The 26823-nt window shown below is 41.7% G+C and overlaps 1 protein-coding gene across 3 annotated transcripts in view; it reads right to left on the minus strand.

The window, feature by feature from the left end:
• Nucleotides 1-5187: 5187 nt before the first annotated feature.
• LNP1 (leukemia NUP98 fusion partner 1) overlaps nucleotides 5188-26823 on the minus strand; it is a 37781-nt gene continuing 16145 nt past the window's right edge. For 2 of the 3 annotated variants that reach the window (XM_037908357.2, XM_007061615.4), the window contains 3 exons: nucleotides 20240-20485; nucleotides 7958-8050; nucleotides 5188-5517 (listed from right to left, as the gene is read on the minus strand). In XM_037908357.2, coding sequence (XP_037764285.1) covers nucleotides 5419-5517; nucleotides 7958-8050; nucleotides 20240-20485 — 438 coding nt within the window. In that variant the 3' untranslated portion in view covers nucleotides 5188-5418. Of the gene's footprint in view, nucleotides 5518-7957; nucleotides 8051-12348; nucleotides 13878-20239; nucleotides 20486-26823 lie in introns of those variants that run through there. The other variant, XM_037908365.2, reaches the window with a different exon arrangement.

The raw sequence follows: 26823 nt of genomic DNA on the forward strand, positions 1-26823 counted from the left end.
GACTTTAGGAATGCTTTTGATACTGTCTCGCATGACTGTGTCATACACAAACTAGGGAAATGCAACCTAGATGGAGCTACTATAAGATGGGTGCAAAACTGGTTGGAAAACCATTCCCAGAGAGTTGTTATCAGTGGTTCACAGACATGCTGGAAGGGCATAACGAGTGGGGTCCCGCAGGGATCAGTTCTGGATCTAGTTCTATTCAATATCTTCATCAATGATTTAGATAATGGCATACAGAGTACACTTATAAAGTTTGCAAGCTATATCAAGCTGGGAGGGGTCGCAAGTGCTTTGGAGGATAGGATTAAAATTCAAAATGATCTGGACAAAATGGAGAAATGGTCTGAAGTAAAAAGGATGAAATTCAATAAGGAAAAATGCAAAGTACCCCGCTTAGGAGGGAAGAATCAGTTGCACACATACAAAATGGGAAATGATTGCCTAGGAAGTAGTACTGCAGAAAGGGATCTGGGTGTCATAGTGAACCACAAACTAAATATGAGTAAACAGTGTAACGCTGTTGGAAAAAGAGCAAACACCATTCTGGGATGTATTAGCAGGAATGTTGTGAGCAAAACACGAGAAGTAATTCTTCCAGTGTACTCTACACTTATTAGACCTCAGCTGGAGTATTGTCCAGTTCTGGGTGCCACATTTCAGGAAAGATGTGGGCAAATTGGAAAGAGTCCAGAGAAGAGCAACAAAAATTATTAAAGGTCTAGAAAACCTGACTTATGAGGGAATATTGAAAAAATTGGGTTTGTTTAGTCTGGAAAAGAAAAAAACTGAGAGGGGACATGATAACAGTTTTCAAGTATGTAAAAGGTTGTTACAAGGAGGAGGAAGAAAAATTGTTTTTCTTAACCTCTGAGGATAGGACAAGAAGCAATGGGCTTAAATTGCAGCCAGGGAGGTTTAGGTTGGACATTAGGAAAAACTTCCTAACTGTCAGGGTGGTTAAGCACTGATTAAGCATTGGAATAAATTGCCTAGGGAGGTTGCAGAATCCCCATCATTGGAGACTTTTAAGAACAGGTTAGAAAAACACCTGTCAGGGATGGTCTAGATAATTAGTCCTGCCACAAATACAGGGGACTGGACTAGATGACCTGTCGAGGTCCCTTCCAGGTCTATGATTCCATGCAAGCCTCTTCCTCTCAGAGGCTCCTGTACTCTCCCATCTTACTCCATAATATGGTCCCTGAAAGCAGGGCCCTGTTTCCCATCACACTTCAAACAAGACTCCAGGGTCTTCAAGCCCTGCCCGAAGTGATTCCTCACAGGTTCTCCTCTGTCCACACTGGACACCACAACCTCTCACATATTTACCTCTCCTTGATTCTGACCTGTTCACTTGAATCATTTCCCAGAGACAAGCCACCCTAGGATCCTGGGTTCCTCACATGAGCTCTCCAGCCAAGCCTGCTCCCCAGGCTCAGTCCCACTTCAACTTCCTCCCAGCCAAAACAGGGCTGGTGTTTGCAACAGATTATCTCCTGAAAGCAGGCCAGTCTATCCAAGTCTCAGTTTATTCTGCAACAGTGAGTCAGTGCTAACTCACTTAACTCTTTCTTTTCCAGAATTAAAGTCACTGCTCACAGGGTCAGTATGTTAGGCACACTGCCAGCATATTACTGTCCACCCTCCGCACAGTTCCTTCTCTCTACTATGTACCCCCCTTTGCAAATTTAGTTGTTTCAGCATTTCCCTCTGTCTCTGTGTTAGTATGTATCAACACTGATTCATGTACACAGGGATACATGTACACAGGGATACATAGAAAAATACTGTATTAGGTAACTCAAATACAGGGAAAAAGAAAAGGAGTACTTGTGGCACCTTAGAGAGTAACCAATTTATTTGAGCATAAGCTTTTGTGAGCTACAGCTCACTTCATCCGATGTACTCCTTTTCTTTTTGCGAATACAGACTAACACGGCTGCTACTCTGAAACCTGTCAAATACAGGGGTATAAGCAGCAGTTTAAGAATACAGCGCAATAGGGAAATAGGAGGAATGGTAGGAACTATGATGAGACCATGTTTTGAAGTGAGAAAATTAGGGGAATAGGGGAAGCAGGACTGTGCAGGGAAATATGGAGGCAATTGGACTAGTAGTGCAATGTGTGGGTTCCCAGCAGGCAAAGCAGAGAAGGGGCCTGAGAGATGTATGGGGTATCTTATCTATCTATCTATTTCATTGTTGACACCTGTTCCATATGAATAGTTGTCAATGTAGATACTTATTAAGAAAATTGAGAAATCCCTGCTCCCTCCCCCCGAAAAAACCAAAGCAGAAAACATTCATTAACTATAAGTGAATGTGGCTAGGTTGCATATCCCACCAATGCTCACTGTAAAAAGGAAATAAGCAGTGTAGTTATTCACTTTGTCTACAGTCCACTCACACTGTGACCCACTACTATAGATGGATGCACCTGCTCAGTGACACAACTTGGGTAAAAAATGGAGATAATCTCTTTCTTAAAGGAAAGGGGATAGACCAACTTTTTGGGAACTACTGCTTCTGAAGTTGCATCTGCATCTGCATCTGCATCTAAGGACAAAATTGCGTTTTCTACATCTAACAATATAAAAGAAAGATATTTCTTTACTGGGAGAAAAATTTATATCGCCATACTACAGAGAAGAATGAACTTCATTGCCTTATGACATCACCAATGATAAAACAATGCAGCTGATGCAACACCCTATGACCTTTATCACTGGTGCTATAACAGCCTAGGTTTTTCAGCATGTCTTCTGGTTAACAAAGTTTGGTGATGGAATTTTAAGCCTTGCAATGCCCTGGAATAACAGGTATGGCTGGTGCTCATTTTACAGATTGTCTAAATAGGCCCAGAGAGGTGAAATGGCCAAAGTCATTCAGCTGGTGAGTGGCAGAGCTAGGAATAAAAGCCATGACTCCTGATGCTCAGGTCCCCGCTCCAAAAAAGTCCCCGCTCCAACTCCCAAGTAACACTCTTTCTGTAAACTATCTGAAATAAGTAAAGATGCACTACCAAATTTATTCCACCATTTTTGTTTTATTTTGATTTCCACTTTGCTAATTTCTTTTTAAAATTATGTCTTTTAAGAAAGTTAACTGTATTACATGCCCATTTGCTTCTATTTATTGCTTAAGAGATTTGGTACTTTATCTCACAGAAAAAAATATTAGCATAAACCCCAATCCTGCAAACAATTACTCACTGGAACTACTCAAGGTAGTAAAGTTAAGCATGTGTGCAAGAGTTTGCAGAATCAAGGTTCTAATGTGCAGTGTAACTTAATTTTGAAATATATTAACGGTGACAGACTAAGCAAGGGAGGGGAAGTTCACTCTCATATTCTCATGAATGGAGTTGTTTTGAAAGTATGAAGAGCTTTTCTGATTTTCAACTATTATATTTTTAGAGAACAACAACAAAAAATAGCCTCTTGTGTTTAGTTCTTACGAGAGGATATTGTGACCAGAAAACATGAGCAATGAAGTTTTTCTGTGAATGATGGTGGAGTGAAATCAGAGTACCAAATGTCCATCTACCTGACTGATAAGAGAAGAAGAACTATGACCCTCTCACACAAATCATGGATAGATCTACTAAGCAACAGATACTCAACTTAGATCGTCAGGTAGGAAAATGTTCTTTTTTCTTAAAGGTGTTGCTGAGGCAGATGGGTTTAAGAAACAACTGCTTCTGAAGATGTACAATAGAACCCCTATTTTATCAACAAATTGGGGACTGAAGAGTTCATAAAATCAAAACGTTTATAAAATTGAACATCTCAAGATTACAAAAAGTATGGTGCATAAGTTGTAGTGTGGCGCATGCCTTGCTTTCTTCTTGTCCTTCAAACCATGGCAAAGTGATGTCTAATGCACTGAGGGCATGGGAATGTGAAGGAATGTTGACTTATTCTTCATCAACATAACTTTTGTTTTGTGGGGTTTTTTTCTGTCTGGAAAAATTGTTCATATAACTGACTGTTCAAATGATTGGTATTCATAAAATTGAGGTTCTTCTGTATTTGTTGAAGAAAACCTGCTATCTTAAAAAATAAATATTCCCTATTCTCAGTAAGATACCTCTCGGATCAGACACCATTTCTGCACCCTTTGAAAGATTCTTTCAGAGTAGAGACCAAATGTGCAATGACCCTGGGACAAGATGTATACTATCAGTCTCCTCATGATGTTCTGCCCTGTGTCAAGGAACAATCTTCCCAGAAGGCCTCATATAGAGAGTACATTAAACAACATGGAAAATAGGGCTGATTCTTGGGGCATGCAATATTTCAAATCTATCAGTGATGATATGGAAGAATTTGGCCTATGGGATTTGATGTATAGCTTGGGAATTGCTTTCCATAATGATTTAGTGACTAGAGAATATAGATGGAGGGCAGTTCTAGACATACCAGCAATATCCCATACTGACCAACTCAATATATGCTGCAATCCCTAAGCAACAGGCCAAATTCTGCCCCACAACACGGGCTGCTCACATCCACACCAGTGAGACTCCTGCATGCACATTCAAGGGCATAATTTGACTTTATGGGATACATGAGATGAGAGTCAGCCTTAGATTTGAATTGCATATGATTATAGTTACAATAATTTCCTGCCCTTTCTCATTTTGTATCACTACATCTGCCATAATTTAAACACTGCTAGTGGAATTATATTCTGTTGATATATCTTCTTGAAGTGTCTTCTGCATAAGCAAGTTTTTTTTAAATCAGTCCTTCAACTGGCCCAGAGCACTATGATCTGATCGACCAACTAGTCAACTGATTTTCATAATAGCCGTGGGAACCTAGAACCCAAAAAATGAATAGGATTAATATACTGAGATTGAAAAGAATAATGTGGGGAAAGTTTAGAGAAAAATGGAAGATTACAGCATCACTGCTCCTGCTTTCATTGTAATATCTGTCAATCCAGAGTCTCTCAGTGGCACTGTAATAAATGTTTAACTTCATGCCAGTGTGTCACTTTAATCCATATTGAGAGAATTAAGAGTTCCCCCATTGTACAATAATCATATCATCCAGCCATTTAACAAAAATGAGTGAAATTCACCATTAAATTATTTCTTTTTGTAGCAAATGTGTGATTTTTATTTACAGTTGTCTGTACAATAGTAAAAACAAATATTTTTTTCACTCTTTTCCCACAAACGTTCGCATGCTGCAGTGGCATGCACAGGCAGAATGTGTTAGCTCGTTTTCATTTAAGTCATTTTTGATCTTTAAAGTTGGTTTCTAACATTAAAAAAAGCTATACTTGTTATAACTACCTTGTACCCTGTGATCTAAGGCATGACAATTCTTTTTTTGTTTTTTCTTCTCTAAGTGAAATGGAGCTTTGAATGAGTCCTCTATGGAGTCCTTCTGAGCTCCCTTTTCATCCTGGTTGATGAAGGTCTAAAATAGACTTTGACATGAGCACATGGATGCGACAAGTTGGGCAGGTTGGTTTCTTTAGCAGCCACTTTTCGATACACTGTTGGAGGAAAAGAATATGGGAAAGAGAAAGTTAGCAATCCAAACTTGTTGCACTGACACTCAACTACCAGGATTTTTGAGAGGGATGATTGGTAAATTCCCATACATGACCAAAGCTTTGATCTAACCTTTTTTTAAAATGCAGCATAAAAACCCATGTATTCAGTGAATCATAGAAAATAAAGCTGGAAGGGACCTCAAGAGTTTATCAAGTCCAGCCCCCTGCAATGATGCAGGACCAACTAAACCTAGACTATCCCTGACAGGTGTTTGTCCAACCTGTTCTTAAAAACCTCCAGTGATGGGGATTCCACAATCTATTTCGGAAGCCTATTCCAGGGCTTAACTATCCTTATAGTTAGAAAGTTTTTCCTAATATTTAATATCTATCTCTTTTGCGGCAGATTAAGTCTTACCTTTAGTGGACATGGAGAACAATTTATCACTGTCCTCTTTACAACAGCCCTTAACATATTTGAAGACTGCTATCAGGATCCCCCCTCTGTTTTCTTTTCTCAAAACTAAACATGCCCAGTTTTTTTAACCTTCCCGCAGAAGTGAGGTTTTTGAAATCTTTTAACATTTTTCTTGCTTTCCTCTGGATTCTCTTCAGTTTATGCACATCTTTCCTAAAATGTGACAGAGAGACTTGGACACAATACTCCAGCTGAGGCCTCACCAGTGCCTAGTAGAATGAGACAATTATTTTCCATATCTTACATATGACACCTGTCAGTACACCCCAGAATGATATTAGCCTTTTTTGCAACTGCATCACATTGTTGACCCATGTTCAATTTGATACCTGCTATCACCCCCAACAGTACTATCACCTATCCAGTTATTCCCCATTTTGTAGTTGTGCATTTGATTTTTCCTTCCTAAGTGTAGTACTTTACACTTAATTTTGTTGAATTTTGTCTACTTGATTTCAGACCAATTCTCCAATTTCTCAAGATCATTTTGAATTCTAATCCTGTCCTCCAAAGTGTATGCAACTCCTCCCAACCTGATCATCTAGCAAATTTTATAAGCATATTATCCACTCCATTATCCAAGTCATTCACGAAAATATTGAATAGTATTGGACCAAGGACTCACCCCTGTGGGACCCTACTAGATACACCCTCCCTGCTTGACAGTGAACCATCAATAACTACCCTTTGTGTAGGGTCTTACAACCAGTTGTTCACCCATCTTATAGTAATTTAATCTAGACCACATTTCCACAGTTTGCTTATGAGACTGTCAGGTGGGATTGTGTCAAAAGCGTTATGAAAATCAAGATATATTTTGGCTACTGCTTCCCCCCTATCCACTAGGCCAGTAACCCTATCAAAGAAAGAAATTAGGTTTGTTTGGCATGATTTGTTCTTGACAAATCCATGTTAGCTATCCCTTGCAACCCTGTTATCCTCTAGGTGTTTACAAATGATTTGTTTAATATTTTTTTCCAGTATCTTTCCAGGTATCGAAGTTATACTGGCTGGTCTATAATTCCCCAGGTCCCCTTCTCTGGTCCTCCATGATCTCACCCATCCTCCGTGAGTTCCTCCATGAATGCAGTTATTGGACTCAATTCTGCTTTCATTTAAATGATTTCAATAAGATCAGGATCAGACCCAATTTTAATTTTTCAGGAGTATAAGATCTCAAGCTCTCTCTCGCTCTTTATTTATTTAGTTAGTTAGTTAATTTAGTGCTAGATTTACAGTTCTTGAGACTAAGGTCCTATGTTTATCCACAGAAGAGGTATAATATAAGCAGCAGTATCAAGCTTCCCAGCCATTATGCCTAAAACATCACCTTGGGAGATCATTTCTAGGGACATGATACATTTTCTATGGCTAATTTGATCCTTGGTCACTTTGCTGAGAGTGCCAGTAAGGGTGCCATTTATGCTACTGGTTGTTGCCATGTGATCAGCTGTCCACTGAAGATTGTACCAAACCCACCAAACTCTTTCACATCAAGCATCCAACATTTATAGCAATGCTTGGCCACTTCTGTCCTGGGACAGATTTGAACTAGAGCCTAGAAGTTAAACCCTCTTATCCCTATCCCAGTACCAATTCCGCTGAGACCTCCAGATTCCATTCTTTTGCTATAGTTATTTTTCAACCAATTGATATCAGGAACAAATACACACTGGATACAGAGGTTCTGATCTGGCCCTGCATTAGGGCAATTTTTCTCCCACTCCTCTAGTACAAAGCTGTCATGGAGGCAGCTTAGCTGGGCACTGAGGAATTCATCCAGAGTAGGAGGAGCATCAAGTAGTGCAGCAGCTTCTATACCCCCACCCGCCATCTCAATCACCAGTAAAAGGGGCTCAGTCAAAGTCTAGTTGCTGTTGTGGAAGGTCATATATGGAATCCTTCCTCTTCCAAGTAACTATCACTGACAGGGAATAGGGCCCCTTGAGTTTCTTGCAGTACCTCTTTGTGAAAGCTGTGCATGCAGTGAAGTTCCACTATACTGCCAGTCTCGAGATCATCATGACAAATAACACATGGATCCGAATCTTCATCCTTCAAAGGAACATAAATTACTGTCAGTCATAGGATGACTCCAACCCAGAACTACTTGTGGTTGAGTAACTGGACTGTATTGGATAAGTTAGCAGACCAAAGAGTGGCTTTACATATGATGTTTACTTACCTTACAGCTGAGATCTGAGTTCTATTGACCTGGGATTGAATTTAACCCATGCATAAAGAAATCTATTAATTTAAATGGCCAGGTCCCCAACTACGGATGAGTAGCACTTGTCACAGCTGGGGAGAGGGACACAAAGATGCCCTTTGCACACCACCCCAATCCTGCGGCTGCCCTTAATTGGGCTGGTTCCCTCCTGCCCGTTGTAGAAACCATTAAGGGCTGCTCTCTGCTATCCCAGGATCTCCATATGAGAGAGCCTCCAGGGAGCAGATCTACCAGGTTTAAGGCCATCATGGCAGCCCTTTTACTGGCATTCTGCACATCCAGGGAGCCCAGAATATCAGCTGAGATTTGCTGTATAGATCTGTGAGCAGATTTATCTCCTAAGGACCAAATTCTGTGCTTAGGACCCAGCCTGAATAACTTGGCGAGGCATTGGTGAAGTGTATGAGTGAAGGACATCCAGGAATCCTTCCCTGTGGGCTGCAGAGCAGAAGCAGAGCTTCTCTTTGATTCATACCTTCAGCCCCATGAGTAGAATAAACTCAGTTAGCTTAGGATCCCCCATGCTATGTGGGAAGGACTGGAGGGTCTCCATAGCCTTGCTGCTGAGTACAACTGTCATACATCCCTCACCTGTGTCTTTTCTCCAAGTTCTTGTCTACACTGGGAAAATGCATCATGTTAGAAAATATGGGTTTCAGAGTAACAGCCGTGTTAGTCTGTATTCGCAAAAAGAAAAGGAGTACTTGTGGCACCTTAGAGACTAACCAATTTATTTGAGCATAAGCTTTCGTGAGCTACAGCTCACTTCATCGGATGCATCCGATGAAGTGAGCTGTAGCTCACGAAAGCTTATGCTCAAATAAATTGGTTAATGTCTAAGGTGCCACAAGTACTCCTTTTCTTGTTAGAAAATATGTTAACTAACCAAATTTAAACATCATGATGTTAAGCACAATCGTGCCATTAGCATGGACAAGGACAGTCATGTTTGAAAACATATTAGCTGGTTGTGGATAAAGCTATGATCCACCCTTTACAACTTCTTCCTGGCTATTTGCTGCACGGCAGTGGAGACAAGACACTGCTGAGGGAAGCTGTATTTGCCTACCGCTCAGGAGGGGTCATACTGGGCTTATGATTGGTGACCTGGATTCAGAGAGATCTTCCTTGCAGGAAGAGTGGAGTCTGGCCCATCAGTTCCACAGAGTGGGTACATCCTCCTATAGACTAGCAAAGGAAGGTCTGTGAGAAGGAAAAGAGCCAGATGGACTGTGTTACGCTAGGTCACACTTTTGGTCTGGTTCTTGTTTGCCTAAAGTCACTTTATACCACTCCGGCAGTGTCAGTGTTTAATTTGTGCCAGGGCTTGCCAGGGCTGAGCCTCAGCACCTCTTGGGCAGTTCACAGCCCCGGCACCTCTGGGCTTGTGGCGTCAGTTATGAAAGTAAAAAAATTGCCTTAGCCCCAGAGCCTAATTGCTTGAGCGCTGGCACCTCTTTTGTTACAAATTAAGCACTGGGCAGTGTTAAAAGGCCTTAAAGTGGGTGTAAATAACCAAAGCAGTGTAAAGCAGCCTTACCGTAAATGAAAATCAGATCCTTGGTGATGTGTGCTGCGATGAGTGAGTTTATTCCCTCATTCATTTAAATAGAGGGTAAGCTGGAGCTGCCTCAGGGCTTGTCTACACTTACCGGGGGATTGACACACGGCGATCGATACATTGGTGGTCGATTTAGTGGATCTAGTGAAGACCTGCTAAATCGACCGCAGATCGCTCTCCCGTTGACTCCTGTACTCCACCTGAACAAGAAGCGCAAGGGGAGACAACAGGAGAGCAACTCCCTCCACATAGCTTAGTGTGGACCCCGTGGTAAGTCGATCTAAGTACGTCGACTTCAGCTACGTTATTCACGTACGTTATTCATGTACGTTATTAGCTGAAGTTGTGTAACTTAGATCAATCTCCCCCCGTAGTATACACAAGGCCACAATATTAAAGAAAGGGAACTGATTCTCTGTGAAGGTTCCCTGACTCTTGGAATTCACTTCTCAGCTTAGTCCACCCAGCCCTGGATGTATTATTCTTCTGGACATGCTACAAGACCTCTCTGTTTTCCAGGGCTTTGGTGGATGATGGGATAATTGCATATCCTGTGATTATGACTGGTCTTCTTAGTGGATAATTTTAGGCAGTCTATATGAATATATCTAGAGACTGTATGCAATGTGTGTGCATTGAGAGCACCCAGAGCCTGGCATGGGCGTCCATCAGTATCATTTCATACATCTGAGAACAAATGTAAAATGTATTCATTTGTATGTTTGCATATTTAATATTAGCTTTTTCTTTTGCTGTGTTTATTTCATATTCTATTTTTATGTATATAGTGGCTCTGAGTTGTTTGGTTTTGATTTTCTGTCACCAATTTCCCCCTTTTTCTTAGAATGTGTTGTTAGTGTATAAATAAATGCATCAATGGTTTCATGCTGTCCTTGTCAGCTGTTACATTTAATTATAGACATATGTAGCTGAACTTTGATCCATCCTCAAAATCATGCTTTGATTAAACAATACATCAGAAGCATCAGGGTATTTTTACTCTGCTGTGACGCTGAACATTCACAAACCTAAAAGCGTGGGTAGTGACACTGTAAACTGGTTTGATAGTCTTCTTGTTACGGATGGAAAATCATCTTTGATAGTCCTCTTGATAATCGCCTTGTTACGGATGGATCCTGCTATTGAGATGCCTATTACAGAAGAATTTATCTGTGTACTCCTGGATTCACTTCCCAGAGGAGAGTATACAGGTCAGTCTCAGGTGTCAGGAAACACAGCAGAGGAAATTATTTTAAAAGACATAACCTATCCCCAGTGAGCCAGGGGAGGTGTAGTGTACTGGCTTTAAAATGTGCATAGACACATGTGTGATGTCACCCTTCAGTCACTGCCCCACAGAGAAGCTAAAACACCTACTCCTGCAGCTAGCTAGTTCTTCATTAGCTCCAGTGGTAGAGGCCTTTGCTTTAAAATTAGCTCAGTTCATCGATATCAGTTGTTTATGAGTATTTTGAGGGAACACATGACTTGTTTTTTTCCAGATCAGCTTCCCACATCTACTTCAATTTGCAATTCATAATTAAGCTTTGGGTAAGACCCGGCCTATAGGCCTTTAACCTTTTTTTCTGATTGTTTATTTGGTCAAAGACAAATGGCAAGACATTGGTTTGGAAGAAGAAGCTGTTTTGAATAATTTTAATCAGCCACTGGTCTCATGCTCCTGGAGGGAGTTTCTTGCAGGTGCCAAATAGAGCTGGCCCTGTCACATTAACATGGTTGGGAAACGGGGGGACTGCAACCCAGAGAGCCAGTCTAAGAGTGGCTGAACTGCAGGTTTCTACCCCTGAGAGAGGTGAAGCCTGCCACCTAAGGGGTACACTTAACAGGGACTGCAAAGGGGTCCAAATCATAGCTCACCCAGTAGCTGTGACAGCGTCTATCCTAAATTATTGTGTAATATAATTTTTAAATTTTAGTTAAAGAAAATTGCATCAGCGTGGCAGGTTTGTATGACAGAAGGACTGTGTGAAATTCCAGTTTGAACCTGAAAGGAACCCACTAATGACAACTATAAATGAGCACATCTTTAGTTCTTTCATTTGTGTTTATTAATTTTATAACATTTGATACAAAGGAAAAACATTTAACAGACACTAACTACAGGTCAATAACCTTTTTTATACTCCCAAACAAAAAAGGAATTAAGATGGAGCTAAGTTTTTGAAAAGCTTTACAGACAATCTAAACTTTTAAAAGTTTGGAAATTCAAAATTAAGGCTCTACTTTGCTTTAAAGTGACAAGATTTTTGCTAATCATGGAAAAATCACAGTTAGGACAACCAACATTTTTTTTACTCTTCCCTGTAGTATCATTAGCCTTTCATTTTCCCTAATAGTGTTACCCAGTCCCTGTTTTCTATAGGTAAGACCTAGGGAAGCCCTTCCCATAATGGGGAGCGTTACATAAGAACATAAGAATGGCCATACTGGGTCAGACCAAAGGTCCATCTAGCCTTGTATCCTGTCTTGTGACAGTGGTCAATGCCAGGTGCCCCAGAGGGAATGAACAGAACAGGTAACCATCAAGTGATCCAACCCGTTGCCCATTCCCAGCTTCTGGCAAACAGAGAATAGGGACACCATCCCTGACCATCCTGGCTAATAGCCATTGATGGACCTATCCTCCATGAACTTATCTAGTTCTTTTTTTTTCCTCTGCTGAGGGAAGTCCCATCACCTGGGCAGATTTTTCCTGTGCCCAGAAGGAAATCTTGTCCATATTTGGTGGGACTTTCCCCTGAGTACAGGGAAACTTCACACCTTGGGAGATGGGGCTTCTCTAGGCCCTGCTTACAAAAGGCAGACCAGAAGCCCAGCTCCCTTCATTTGGCAAAGACACTAATCATGGAAGGGGAACAAGTGGTAAGGGTAAAGTGCTGCTACCCTTCTGCTGAACATTCCTGCTTTGTTGGATTGTGGGAGCAGTGTTCTCTCTTGGCAACCTCCCTGAAGAACACAGATTGGTGAGGGATAGTTGGGAAGGCCATCTGTCTGGTTTTATTGGGGAATTCTTTGGATTACAGGGGTATAAGAGAGGTAAAGTCAGAAATGAGACAACGAGGGTTCATAGGAAGTGTGGAGTGGGTAAGTGAGACAGTAAATGGGGTAGGGGGGACCAGCACAAGAGAGATTGAGGTAGATAAGGGTTGAGGCATGGGAGGTAGAAGTGAGAGGGCACATTAGTTCACGGGTGCGGAAGTTGACATTGGGGGTATGGTGGGGAGAGATGAGGTGGAGGGTAACACGGAGGGATAGTAAAGGGTAAGGAAATGTGGTGGGATGAAGCAATGAAGTATAACAGGGAGGGGAGGGGCGGCAGCGAGCCTGGATTTAAACAGAGCCAGTGATATATTCTTCAATAAATGTTTTGGGGGTGGTTAAAGAAATAAATGTTTCATTTACAAGACAAACCAAACCAACTGTCAGAGCTATGCAACGCTTGGCAGTTTGTGTGACGTTTTTCTTTCTCAAACCTCTTGATAAGGCTGGGCTCAGTTTCCAATTTTTAACAAAAATTGAAAAGAAGTGGGTTACACGTGATTTTGCAAGGCTCTGCAACCTGTGTGCATTCTCCTTTAAATGAGCATGTCCACTGCTGTGCTAAATCTAAATCTGACTGAAATCCAGATTAAAATGATGCAGGGCTCACTTAAACCTTGATCCAGCTAGGCACCCACTCGCCTTAAAGTGTCATGCTTCTAATGGAGAAAGTAAAAAGAGGACAATAGAAACACAGCTTCAAAGGTATCACTGTAATCATTTTATTTTAAATATTAGGGTTTACTTTACTTCAGCTAACTGGCCTCTTCCTTCTAATCAACACAAAATGACAAAACTCACTTTACTCTTTCAGTAAATGGCTCCAAAGCACTGTAACCTTTTATGCAGAAATCTTTCTTTTTAATTCCTGCTTAGGATGGAAGCTATTTGCTTTGTTTTCCAGCAGGAATCTCTGGCCTTTCTTCTTCCTTCTGCTCTTTCTTTGGCTCCCTCTTCCCTCCCTCTTTCTTGTGAGATCTACTCTTGGACATGCACAGCCTTGCTCTCCTCTCCTGCATGCCCTCAGGTTGCTGAAAGGAAAATAGAATGGACAAAATTAGAAACAAATCCCCGAAAGAGTGACAAAAACTCATAATTTATTTAATCAAAAAGATATTATAAAAATTCTGGTCACCTACCTGTGACAAATCAGCATTAAAATGACTGTCTCAAATTCATGGCCCCAGAGTAGTCACCCTAAAACCCAGCAGGGTGCAACATGTGTGCCCCTATAACTTTGGTATGCTGCACACTTACAGGCTGGGATCACCCATCTGAAGGGCCATGAGAGAGGAGGAGCCCTGGGATTTCACACCAGCCTCTGTCTTGCTACTCTCTCACTTGGTCCAGGTTGTAATGAAGCCTCCACATTCCTTGATGATGTTCTCTGTTGGTTCTGAAGACCTCCCCAAACACAGGTGTTGACGGTTTTGATAAGCTGTCATCAATGCAACTTTCAAGAGGGAAGCGATACATTAAGAATGAGGTTGAATAGGATTACCTCTTTCCCATGTATCTTTCCTGTGTTGCACTGTAAAGGATGGATTGAATGCCACCTGAAGGACTTTTATAGTGTTCAAAGAAATAGGAATTCTCATGGCTAAGCTTGAAATCCAAGTTCAAGTGCACTCTCAAATTCTCTCTCATATTTTGACAGGTTTCAGAGTAGCAGCCATGTTAGTCTGTATCCGCAAAAAGAACAGGAGTACTTGTGGCACCTTAGAGACTAACAAATTTATTTGAGCATATGTTTTCGTGACCTACAGCTCTCTTCATCGGATGCATGCAGTGGAAAATACAGTGGGGAGATTTTATATACACAGAGAACATGAAACAATGGGTGTTACCATACACACTGTAAGGAGAATGATCAGGTAAGGTAAGCTATTACCAGCAGGAGAGAAAAAAAACCTTTTGTAGTGATAATCAAGGTGGGCCATTTCCAGCAGTTGACAAGAAGGTGAGAGTAATGGGGGCGGGGCTGAGGGGGGGAAATAAGCATGGGGAAATAGTTTTACTTTGTGTAATGACCCATCCACTCCCAGTTTTTATTCAAGCCTAATATAATGGTGTCCAGTTTGCAAATTAATTCCAATTCAGCAGTGTCTCATTTGAGTCTGTTTTTGAAGTTCTTTTGTTGAAGAATTGTGACTTTTAGGTCAGTAATCGAGTGACCAGGGAGATTGAAGTGTTCTCCGACTGGTTTTTGAATGTTATAATTCTTGACGTCTGATTTGTGTCCATTTATTCTTCTACGTAGAGACTGTCCAGTTTGGCCAATGTACATGGTAGAGGGCCATTGCTGGCACATGATGGCATATATCACATTGGTAGATGTGCAGGTGAACGAGCCTCTGATAGGGTGGCTGATGTGATTAGGCCCTATGATGGTGTCCCCTGAATAGATATGTGGACACAGTTGGCAACGGGCTTTGTTGCAAGGATAGGTTCCTGGGTTAGTGTTTTTGCTGTGTGGTGGCTGGAGAGTATTTGCTTCAGGTTGGGGGGCTGTCTGTAAGCAAGGACTGGCCTGTCCTTGCTTACAGACAGCCCCCCAACCTGAAGCAGGAACCTATCCTTGCAACAAACCCCATTGCCAACTGTGTCCACATATTTATTCAGGGGACACTATCATAGGGCCTAATCACATCAGCCACACTATCAGAGGCTCGTTCACCTGCACATCTACCAATGTGATATATGCCATCATGTTCCAGCAATGCCCCTCTGCCATGTACATTGGCCAAACCGGACAGTCTCTACGTAAAAGAATAAATGGACACAAATCAGACGTCAAGAATTATAACATTCAAAAACCAGTCGGAGAACACTTCAATCTCTCTGGTCACTCGATTACAGACCTAAAAATCACAATTCTTCAACAAAAGAACTTCAAAAACAGACTCAAACGAGACACTGCTGAATTGGAATTAATTTGCAAACTGGACACCATTATATTAGGCTTGAATAAAGACTGGGAGTGGATGGGTCATTACACAAAGTAAAACTATTTTTCCATGTTTATTTCCACCCCCTACTGTTCTTCACATGTTCTTGTCAACTGCTGGAAATGGCCCACCTTGATTATCACTACAAAACGTTTTTTTTCTCTCCTGCTGGTAATAGCTCACCTTACCTGATCACTTTCCTTACAGTGTGTATGGTAACACCCATTGTTTCATGTTCTCTGTGTATATAAAATCTCCCCACTGTATTTTCCACTGCATGCATCCGATGAAGGGAGCTGTAGCTCATGAAAGCTCATGCTCAAATAAATGTGTTAGTCTCTAAGGTGCCACAAGTCCTCCTGTTCTTTTTTCTCATATTTTGGATACCTAACGTCCAATACTGCAAGGTGCTGAACACCTTCAACTCGCACTGGCTTCAAGGGGCTTTGAACGTACACAGCACCTTGAAGGATCGGGCTGCCTGAAAGATGAACCAAGGTATACCCCAGTTACACCCCATGGAAACACTACTGTTATCTACACACATTCTGGTTTCCTTCTAAAGTACAGTCAGAAGTGAGAGCTTTGTGTATTATATGCAGTACATTTATCCAAACCGTATCATGCACTTACAGATTATCTACCACAGGCAACTCTTATAAACAATAAAGAAATCAGAATAGTTATGTGGAGAAAAGCGAAAGGTCCTAAATTAAATAAATTCTGAGGGAAAAAAGAGGTTACAGGGAAAAAAAAGGTTACAGAGGTGCACATAAAGTTATAAGAATAGTCTTATACACTGTAATTATCATCGTCATGATAACTGTCATCTTCATGAGCCTGGAGCAGTCCTTGTGTTCCGAGAATCAAAGAACTGTGATTTTGTGTCTGGTTCCTGCCTGGGAGCACAAGCAAAGCGAAGGACATTTATGACATATCTCCTCTCTGTCCCACCACTCAAAGGCAGTCAGAATCTGGCCCATATTGTTCCCCACTGCCAGCCCTTTCTTCTCCATGTACCATACTCCACTTTATATTAAGTCATCAAAATAAAGGATATTTTACAACTTTTTTAAAACTACAGATCAGCTGGTGTAAACCAGTATGGCCAAATTTACTTTAATGGAGCTTTGCAAATTAATGCCAGAAGAGGATCTGACCCTAAGAATTCACAACTTGGAAATTTAATCAGTGCTTTTAAAATCGCTTTTGTCTATGAAAGAAATAGGGTAGCAATCTCGTCTCTTTGGCGCTGAATTCAGCAACTTATATAAGCAGGTGCCTAATCCTGAAGCATGTGAGTGGGCCCACTGAATGTAATGAATGGGAGTAGTCCTATTGAAGTCTCATGCTTAAGACACCCGCTTAAATGCCTTGCTGAAACAGAATCAACCTGAAATCTAGCAAAACAAAAAATAACAAAGAGTTAAAAGTCATTTCAGGTTTTGGATCTGCTCCAGAGTCCATCTACCAATTTTTTGTGGTTTTACAATCACATCTCCTTGTAAAGAAGATTTTCTCTCCCATACTGCTGTATGAAAGACTCACACAGACAGCTGAAAATGACTATACACAAAGTATTGTTAAATGCAAAGTAAACAAATTGGAAAATAAGAGAGAAATATTTTCCCCTCTGTTTATTCAGTTCTAGTAATCTTAAATTTCACTTGCAACAATAAGTAAAACCTTTTCAGGCAGTGTGATTCAAGTTCATAGAATCATAGAATATCAGGGTTGGAAGGGACCTCAGGAGGTCATGTAGTCCAACCCCCTGCTCAAAGCAGGACCAATCCCCAACTAAATCATCCCAGCCAGGGCTTTGTCAAGCCTGACCTTAAAAACCTCAAAGGAAGGAGATTCAACCACCTCCCCAGGTAACGCATTCCAGTGCTTCACCACCCTTCTAGTGAAAAAGTTTTTCCTAATATCCAACCTAAACCTCCCCCACTGCAACTTGAGACCATTACTCCTTGTTCTGTCATCTGCTACCACTGAGAACAGTCTAGATCCATCCTCTTTAGAACCCCCTTTCAGGTAGTTGAAAGCAGCTATCAAATCCCCCCTCATTCTTCTCTTCTGCAGATTAAATAATCCAAGTTCCCTCAGCCTCTCCTCATAACTCATGTGTTCCAGCCCCCTAATCATTTTTGTTACCCTCCGTTGGACGCTTTCCAATTTTTCCACATCCTTCTTGTAGTGTGGGGCCCAAAACCGGACACAGTACTCCAAATGAGGCCTCACCAATGTCGAATAGAGGGGAACGATCACGTCCCTCGATCTGCTGGCAATGCCCCTACTGAAACAGCCCAAAATGCTGTTAGCCTTCTTGGCAACAAGGGCACACTGTTGACTCATGTCCAGCTTCTTGTCCACTGTCACCCCTAGGTCCTTTTCCGCAGAACTGCTGCCTAGCCATTCGGTCCCTAGTCTGTAGCAGTGCATGGGATTCTTCCGTTCAAAGTGCAGGACTCTGCACCTGTCCTTGTTGAACCTCATCAGATTTCTTTTGGCCCAATCCTCTAATTTGTCTAGGTCCCTCTGTATCCTATCCCTACCCTCCAGCGTATCTACCACTCCTCCCAGTTTAGTGTCATCTGCAAACTTGCTCAGGGTGCAGTCCACGCCATCCTTCAGATCATTAATGAAGATATTGAACAAAACCGGCCCCAGGACCGACCGTTGGGGCACTCTGCTTGATACCGGCTGCCAACTAGACATGGAGCCATTGATCACTACCCATTGAGCCCGACAATCTAGCCAGCTTTCTATCCACCTTACAGTCCATTCATCTAGCCCATACTTCTTTAACTTGCTGGCAAGAATACCGTGGGAGACCATATCAAAAGCTTTGCTAAAGTCAAGGAATAACATGTCCACTGCTTTCCCCTCATCCACAGCACCAGTTATCTCATGATAGAAGGCAATTAGATTAGTCAGGCATGACTTGCCCTTGGTGAATCCATGCTGACTGTTCCTGATCACTTTCCTCTCTTCTAAGTGCTTCAGAATTGATTCCTTGAGGACCTGCTCCATGATTTTTCCAGGGCCTGAGGTGAGGCTGACTGGCCTGTAGTTCCCCGGATTCTCCTTCTTCCCTTTTTTAAAGATGGGCACTACATTAGCCTTTTTCCAGTCGTCCGGGACCTCCCCCGATCACCATGAGTTTTCAAAGATAATGGCCAATGGCTCTGCAATCACATCTGCCAACTCCTTTAGCACTCTTGGATGCAGTGCATCCGGCCCCATGGACTTGTGCTCGTCCAGCTTTTCTAAATAGTCCCGAACCACTTCTTTCTCCACAGAGGGCTGGTCACCTCCTCCCCATGCTGTGCTGCCCAGTGCAGTAGTCTGGGAGCTGACCTTGTTCGTGAAGACAGAGGCAAAAAAAGCATTGAGTACATTAGCTTTTTCCACATCCTCTGTCACTAGGTTGCCTCCCTCATTCAGTAAGGGGCCCACACTATCCTTGATTGTCTTCTTGTTGCTAACATACCTGAAGAAACCCTTCTTGTTACTCTTAACAGCTCTTGCTAGCTGCAACTCCAAGTGTGATTTGGCCTTCCTGATTTCACTCCTGCATGCCTGTGCAATATTTTTATACTCCTCCCTGGTCACTTGTCCAATCCTCCACTTCTTGTAAGCTTCTTTTTTGTGTTTAAGGTCAGCAAGGATTTCACTGTTAAGCCAAGCTGGTCGCCTGCCATATTTACTATTCTTTCTATACATCGGGATGGTTTGTTCCTGTAACCTCAATAAGGATTCTTTAAAATACAACCAGCTCTCCTTTCCCCCTCATGTTATTCTCCCAGTTGACTGTGTTCCTCTTATGAAAGGCCTTGAAAATAAAAAATGCTAAAATGTGTTATTCTCTCTCCATGTTTATGAATAGTTAAAGCAGGAGAATATGTGTTAAATCCTGGGAAACGGAACTATAAGACAGCAAAGTCAGAAACTAGTTGTGTCATCAAGACAAGAAAAGCAGAAAATATAGTAAAATGCCTATGCTTCAGGTTGAGAGTGTTATGAGCAACACACCATATGGTTAAACAGGTCAGTAGCAATGGGAAAGAGGGCAGAGTTTCACACCTAAGGTGGGCAGCTACCTGGCCAGCTGTAAAAAGCAGGAACATTTTAATATTGTAACACTTCATTGCCACAGCTGGAGAATCCATTTAAAACATCTTACTGCCATGGTCAGTCCAGGCCAGCTAGTTGCCTTATTTTGGAATCCCACCAGCAACTGGTATAGAGAACTGCACTACATTAAAGTTGTTCAAGCTAATAATATATTATCAAACTAAGCCTGTTTGTGCTACAATACAAACTGCCTCATTTCAGAGACTAATCCAAATGCATCCTTGGTATATCCCCATTGAAGTCAATGGGATGAATTTGGCTCATTGTTTCTTATGTGGACTAAGCACCCTGTAACGGTGGTTACCTACCAAAGAAACTGAGCGCTTGATTTTGAAATGCAGTTGCTTCTCAAAGGATTCTGAAATTTCCTGGATCGAGTCTGATCTACTTGTTGAACCTGAGCCATCTGGTGAGGATATTTTGCATGCCTTCATGTGACAATGGCATTTAACATCTTGGCCCTCTTGAAATTCCTTGCAGCCCCTCAAGTGACTTGAAGATGGGGTTTTGGTAGATGCACGAAGTCTTGTCATATGGATGGACGAAAGCTTGGCCTGCAATAGAAGAGGTCAATGTTCAGTACTACATATAAAAGCAGAGCGGCCTTTATGTACATCAAACTCTGCTACAGAATGAATGAAGAACGCTTGTAGCCTGACTGCCCTGTGCCGTGAACCACCCTGCCAAGGGACCCTCCACAGAGACTGGAGCAGAATTTGCCCTTTATTCCAATTTTTCAATTGTGAATACCTAAACTTAGGTATTCAAATAAATATCCTAATTAATAGAGGTGCTGAGCACTCTCTGCTTCCATTGACTCCAGCTGCAATTGGGGCTGCTCAGCACCTCTAAAAATCAGGGCACTGTGGCTACATCTATCTGTGAGCTCAGGGAGTGATTCCCAGCTTGTGTAGACATACTCGTGCTAGCTCCCATTGAGTTAGCACACTAAAACCAATAACATACCCATGGTAGCATGGGCAGCGAGGGTAGCATGAGCTGGCCGCCTTGTGCACAAACCTGCCTGAACCTGTGTTACTGAGGCTACACTAGTATTTTTAGTTTGCCGGCTTGATGAGAGCTTGTGCGAGTATGTCTATGTGAACTGGGAGTCAAACTGCTAGCTCATAGCATAGATGTAGTCTTAGTTTAGGTGCCTTACGTTTAGACACCCAAGTTTGAAAAATTTGGACTCTCTGTAGCTCAGTTTCCTCAGCTGTCCAAAGAAGATAACATTTACTGACCTGCCTCACAAGGATGTTGTGAGGATTAATTCAATGTTTGTAAAGGAGATTGAAGTGACGTCTAAGTACTAAGTATTATGTAGCCTTCGAAATAGTCAACAGTGTCTTTCTGAAGTTGGAGCCAGATCCTTGGCTGCTGTAAATCAGAGTAGCTCCACTGACTTCAAGGAAGCTGCACTTATTTATACTAGCTGAGGATCTGTCTCACAGTCTAGAAATATATTCTAAGAAAAGATGAGAAAGAGCATTAAATATGAGGTCTATTTTCTGAATGGGGCTTGTGCATTATCCACAGGCTTAATGCACAGTCTTCCTTTTCCACACAGTGATCCCACGCAGCACCCAGCCAGGAGGGTACACAGTCAGGCTGGAAGCACTTTCTGCTCCAGAGCAGGCATGGCTGAGGCCTTGGCCATAACCTGATTTTCCCACTCCTCTGTGTGCTCGTAAGCAGTTGCAGAGGAATGGTCTAGCAACGGCCACTGTGGAGCTCACTCTCCCCTATTCCCCATATACACACAGGCATTGGGAGCCTGATTTTCTTATACGCTGAGCACCTGCAGCTCCCATTGACTACATCCGGTGTTCTGTGCCTTTTAAAATTAGGCCCTAATCTGATATCTGCTGCCTCTGGCTAATCCTACTCCAGTGATTTACCTCCTTCTCCTCTCCGTAACATGACTCTAGCTCTTGGAGTCATGATAGAACCTATGAGCCTCACCTCTCTGATTTCTTACCCCCACTGAATTTATGAATTGTGCATTCTGGGTCTGATGCACTAATAATGGTACTGTTATTTGCAAAGATCTTCAGGTCTCTCTTATTAGCAGTAGTAGCACAAAGCTAAACCTACTGGGAGCATCCATACTGACATACAATACAAAAATGGTCCCAAACATGAGACCCAGAAAATATCCATAAAACCCACAAATGTTGGTGTGGTCTATCTGAACACAGGAAGAGTCAGTGAAAAGCCAAACTACAACCACCTGTATCCTAGACAAATAACGGACCTTACTACAGAAAGCACCTCGCACATTATGGCTGTTCTTGGAAGCAATAACTGGTTGCCTGCAGAAATCAGTGTACCAGCGTGGCATGAACCAGTTTCAGTGGATTTTTAACAATGCAGGGAGTGGGTGGACTTCACTCAGACTCCAAGGGACTTAAAATAAATAAATAAATAAATAATCTCACTGACATTTACATTTGTGCAGGCCCAGATACTGCCATATTTGAAGCAAGACAGAGCTATGCATTTTTCATCAAGATATGACAGTCCCGTATACATGGATTTTGACTTTTTAATTGGTTGTTTCGATTTACACACACTGGCAGTAATTAAAATCCCAAGCTGAAGCCCATGTGTAATTAGTAAAGTCAGTGTGTCAAACTCAAAAGGGTTGAGAACTTAAAAATTGGACAGTAACAGACTGTGAATCCCAGTGACGATTGAACATGGTGATATTCTCAACCATGCGTAGTTCTTTCCATAGCTTCACACTAACCCAAAACACATTTTAGGCTTCAGAGTGATGTTTGGGGTTATTGTGTGTGCTGATTGTGTTGTTGTGCAGAGAAAGATGTGTAAATTTGTGCAGGTGGCAAATGAGGGGTATGTGCTGCAGTGAGGCGCTATGTGTGTTTGGGTTTATTATGTACGCTGGTTGTGTTGTGTGGGTGATTGCATTGATTTGTGTCTGGCTTAAGGTTGTGTAGGGATATTTGTGTTGGATTGTGCGCGTGGCAGTTGGACACACAGGTGTGGCTTTTGGACCATGTAATCCACCATCTATGCAGTCTCCCTCATACACCCAATGAAACTGTAGAGGAAGGGTGGTGATTGGTTGAGTTACCTCTGATATCACAATGGTCTAAGACTCTTGGCATGTCATAGATTCATGCCTCACTGTAGCTGTACACCACAAGGGCGTAATTTGTTAAATCAAAATGGCTGAGAACTTGAAAATTTGATGCTAACAGACCATGAAACCTGGTGATGATTGAACCTGGTGATATTGTGAACAAAAAGAGCTCTCATCCATGTTTGTAGCTGCTTCAGTCATTTCACACTGACTTGATAGACATAACAGGTTTCAGAGCGACACATAGAGTGACATTCTTGGAATCTTGTTATATAGATTTTTCTTGTGACTTACTGGCCTGCTAATTGTTAACTTGTACATCCCACTTTTGCAGTAGAATTCTGCAAATCTTTACCTTTTCCCCACATTTTTACTACACATGGAACCACCTTGCTCTCAGGGCTATTCATCTTGTACTGTATCCTCTCAGTTCTCATTTCCAAACATAACTTCCTTCAGTAAGCACCAGTACAATCACTTTTGAGAAAAGCTGTAATGATTCTGGTCAAACTATTTTTACTTTGAAGCATAGCTGTTTCAAACAGGTCGATATGGCTGTATTTATTGTTAAGTCATATTGTATTATGGTTTAAAAGTACATCAAAGCAATCAATTAAGTTTGGGGGGAAAGTAAACATACTATGTTAAGCTGAACAAAACTATAGCTTTTGAGTCTATTTCCTGGGTCAATGTGTGCATCAATTACTATTCTTGGGAGATTTGGGCAAAAACAGGAGGACTTTTGAGATCCAGGATTATATTCTATCATTCTTTCTGTATAGTATTTGAAAATATACTATATTTTGATTAACACATTTTTAAAATTTGCATTCACAATGTGGAATTATAGAATAAGGTCTAAAGCAAGAGACAGCTGAAAAGCACATATTAGACGTGACAATTGCTCCAGCTAAGGAACAGGTCTTCCTCAGAAATGTGTATCTGCCTCAGAGCAGACTATTGAATAGGCCGCATTAAAGATCACTGAGTAGGCCTCGGTGCAGATCACTGAGTCAGGGCCATATTAAATACCAATCTATATAATCATATTGTTGTGACTCCAGGGTCAACTCCACCCCAAACAAAGAGAAGACAGACTGACACCAGGCATGGAGGTGGTCTGGGGGAAAGAGTAGGGTTGTGGCAACTAAAGGTCTGACCACCTATGCACTAGGTGATGCCTCCAGTGAGCACCAGTCATCACAAGCAGGATTTATGCAGACTGGATAGCCCAGAATATAAAATGTTTTTCCTTTTATAAGCCACAGATTTTTGTTGAAGAAAACTATTCATGCTCTGAGGCACTAAGCTCCCTCAGCTCCCATAGACAGAGTTGCTCTTCACTGTACCAATGTTACTGTTGATTGTTTGTTGAGGCCTACTCAAGAATCACAGTAGATTTGGAGCATGTAGGCCCCAGCACATCAGACATTCAGAATCTAGAACTATCTGTCCATTCCTTTCTTTCCCTTGAAGAACCTCATAACCAAGCATTCTGTGCCTGAAAATGGTTTGAGCCTAGAATCAGGTTTGTCTTCTTTAATAGGGTGGTGATAGGCAAACCTTCAGTCTGACTTGGTTTTGCTTCTCCATAGATCAGTGGTTCTCAGCCTATTTTCCATTGTGGGCCGCATATGCAGCTCTCCATGTGCTATGTGGGCCGCGTCCACACACTATATATATATACTACCTGTGTGGCCCTGATGATGTCACATGGGCTGCAACTGTGTGTTGATTGGGGTGCAAGCGGCCCACAGCCTGCAGGCTGAGAACCACTGCCATAGATAAAGTGTCAGTAATTTCAACAGCAGCAACCGAGCAAACCTGACTTGTAAGGAAATGTTAAAAAAACTGGGCATGGTTAGTCTTGAGAAAAGAAGACCCACCTGATAACATCTTCAAATATGTTAAGGGCTGTTATAAAGAAGACCATGATCAATTGTTTTCTATGTCCACTAAAGATAGTACAAAAAATAAGTGGCTTAATCTGCAGCAAGGCAGTTTTTGTTAGATATTAGAAAAAAATGTCGTTATAATAATAGTTAAGTACTGGAATAAGCTTCTAAGGGAGGTTGTAGAGTGTTCACCATTGGAGGATTTTAAGAATAGGGTATGATCAGAGATGGTCTAGATTTACTTGGTCTTGCCTTGGTGCAGGGGGGTGGAGTAGATGACCTCTTGAAGTCCTTTTTAGCCCTACATTTCTATGATTTCTACCCTTGCACTTATGTTGCTTGCTTATCAAATTCATCTCTGTGAGTAGCAATGTCTTCTGGAAAGTGAACATGTTTATATAGAAATAAACCCTCTTTCCTTTTCTGCCTTCCACATAACTCAGTTTTCCACTCAGAGAACCTGAGGAGATAAATTTGCAAATGCCCAGAACAGGGCACATGTCTCATTTGTGTCTGGCACTGAGGGGACTAATTGTCTTTGCATATGTGACACACGCATAAAATGCTTCAGCAAAAGGAATTTGGCCTAAGCTGGATTATATTTAATGATGGATGATAAATGATAGTAAAATGTGTAAAAAAAGATCACAGCTGCTGATTTCAGGACCTTCAGCAAGGCATCATAACCCACTGTATTTAAAGTTTGCAGTGGTCACTGAGTTAATCAAAGGATTTGAAACAGATCTCTAGAATTTCTGATGGCAGTTCTCACGTGTAGCACTGACTCATGTGTACAGGCAAGCGTATGCCATGGTATCCAACTAAGATTTTTTGGGAAGGAGTGGCAGCATAGATTTTAGTCAGGTGGTAAGGCCTAATAGTTAGAGCAGGGTGTGGGAGCCAGGATTCCTGAGTTCTGTTCCCAAATCTGCTAATGACCCACTGAGTGACACTGAACACTTAAGCTCTATGTGCCTCATAAGAATGGCCGTACTGGGTCAGACCCATCTAGCCCAGTATTCTGTCTTCGAACAGTGGCCAATGCCAGGTGCCTCAGAGGGAATGAACAGCAAAGGTACTTATCAAGTGATCCATCCCCTGTCGCCCATTCCCAGCTTCTGGCAAACAGAGGCTAGGGACACAATCCCTGACTATCCTGGCTAATAGCCATTGATAGAGCTATCCTCCATGAACTTATCTAGATCTTTTTTGAACTCTATTATAGTCTTGGTCTGCACAAGGAGTTCCACAGGTTGACTGTGCGTTGTGTGAAAAAATACTTCCTTTTGTTTATTTCAAATCTGCTGCCTATTAATTTCATTTGGTGACCCCTAGTTCTTGTGCTATGAGGAGTAAACAACACTTCCTTATTTACTTTCTCCACACCAGTCATGATTTTATAGAATTCTATCATATCCCCCCCCTTATTTGTCTCTTTTCCAAGCTGAAAAGTCCCAGTCTTATTAATCTCTCCTCATACAGAAACCGCTCCATACCCCTAATAATTTTTGTTGCCCTTTTCTGAAGCTTTTCCAATTCCAATATATCTTTTTTGAGATGTGGTGATCACATCTGCACGCAGTATTCAAGATGTGGGCGTACCGTGGTATTTTCTATCTTATTATCTATCCCTTTCTTAATAATGCCTAACATTCTGTTAGCTTTTTTGACTGCCGCTGCACATTGAACAGATGTTTTCATAAAACTATCCACAATGACTCCAAGATCTCTTTCCTGAGAGGTAGCAGCTAATTTAGACCCCATCTTTTTATATATATAGTTGGGATTATGTTTTCCAATGTGCATTACTTTGCATTTATCAACACTGAAATTCATCTGCCATTTTGTTGCCCAGTCACCCAGTTTTGAGAGATCCTTTTGAGGCTCT

The sequence above is a fragment of the Chelonia mydas genome, chromosome 1 (assembly GCF_015237465.2).
Source record: "Chelonia mydas isolate rCheMyd1 chromosome 1, rCheMyd1.pri.v2, whole genome shotgun sequence".
NCBI classification, from domain to species: Eukaryota; Metazoa; Chordata; order Testudines; family Cheloniidae; genus Chelonia; species Chelonia mydas.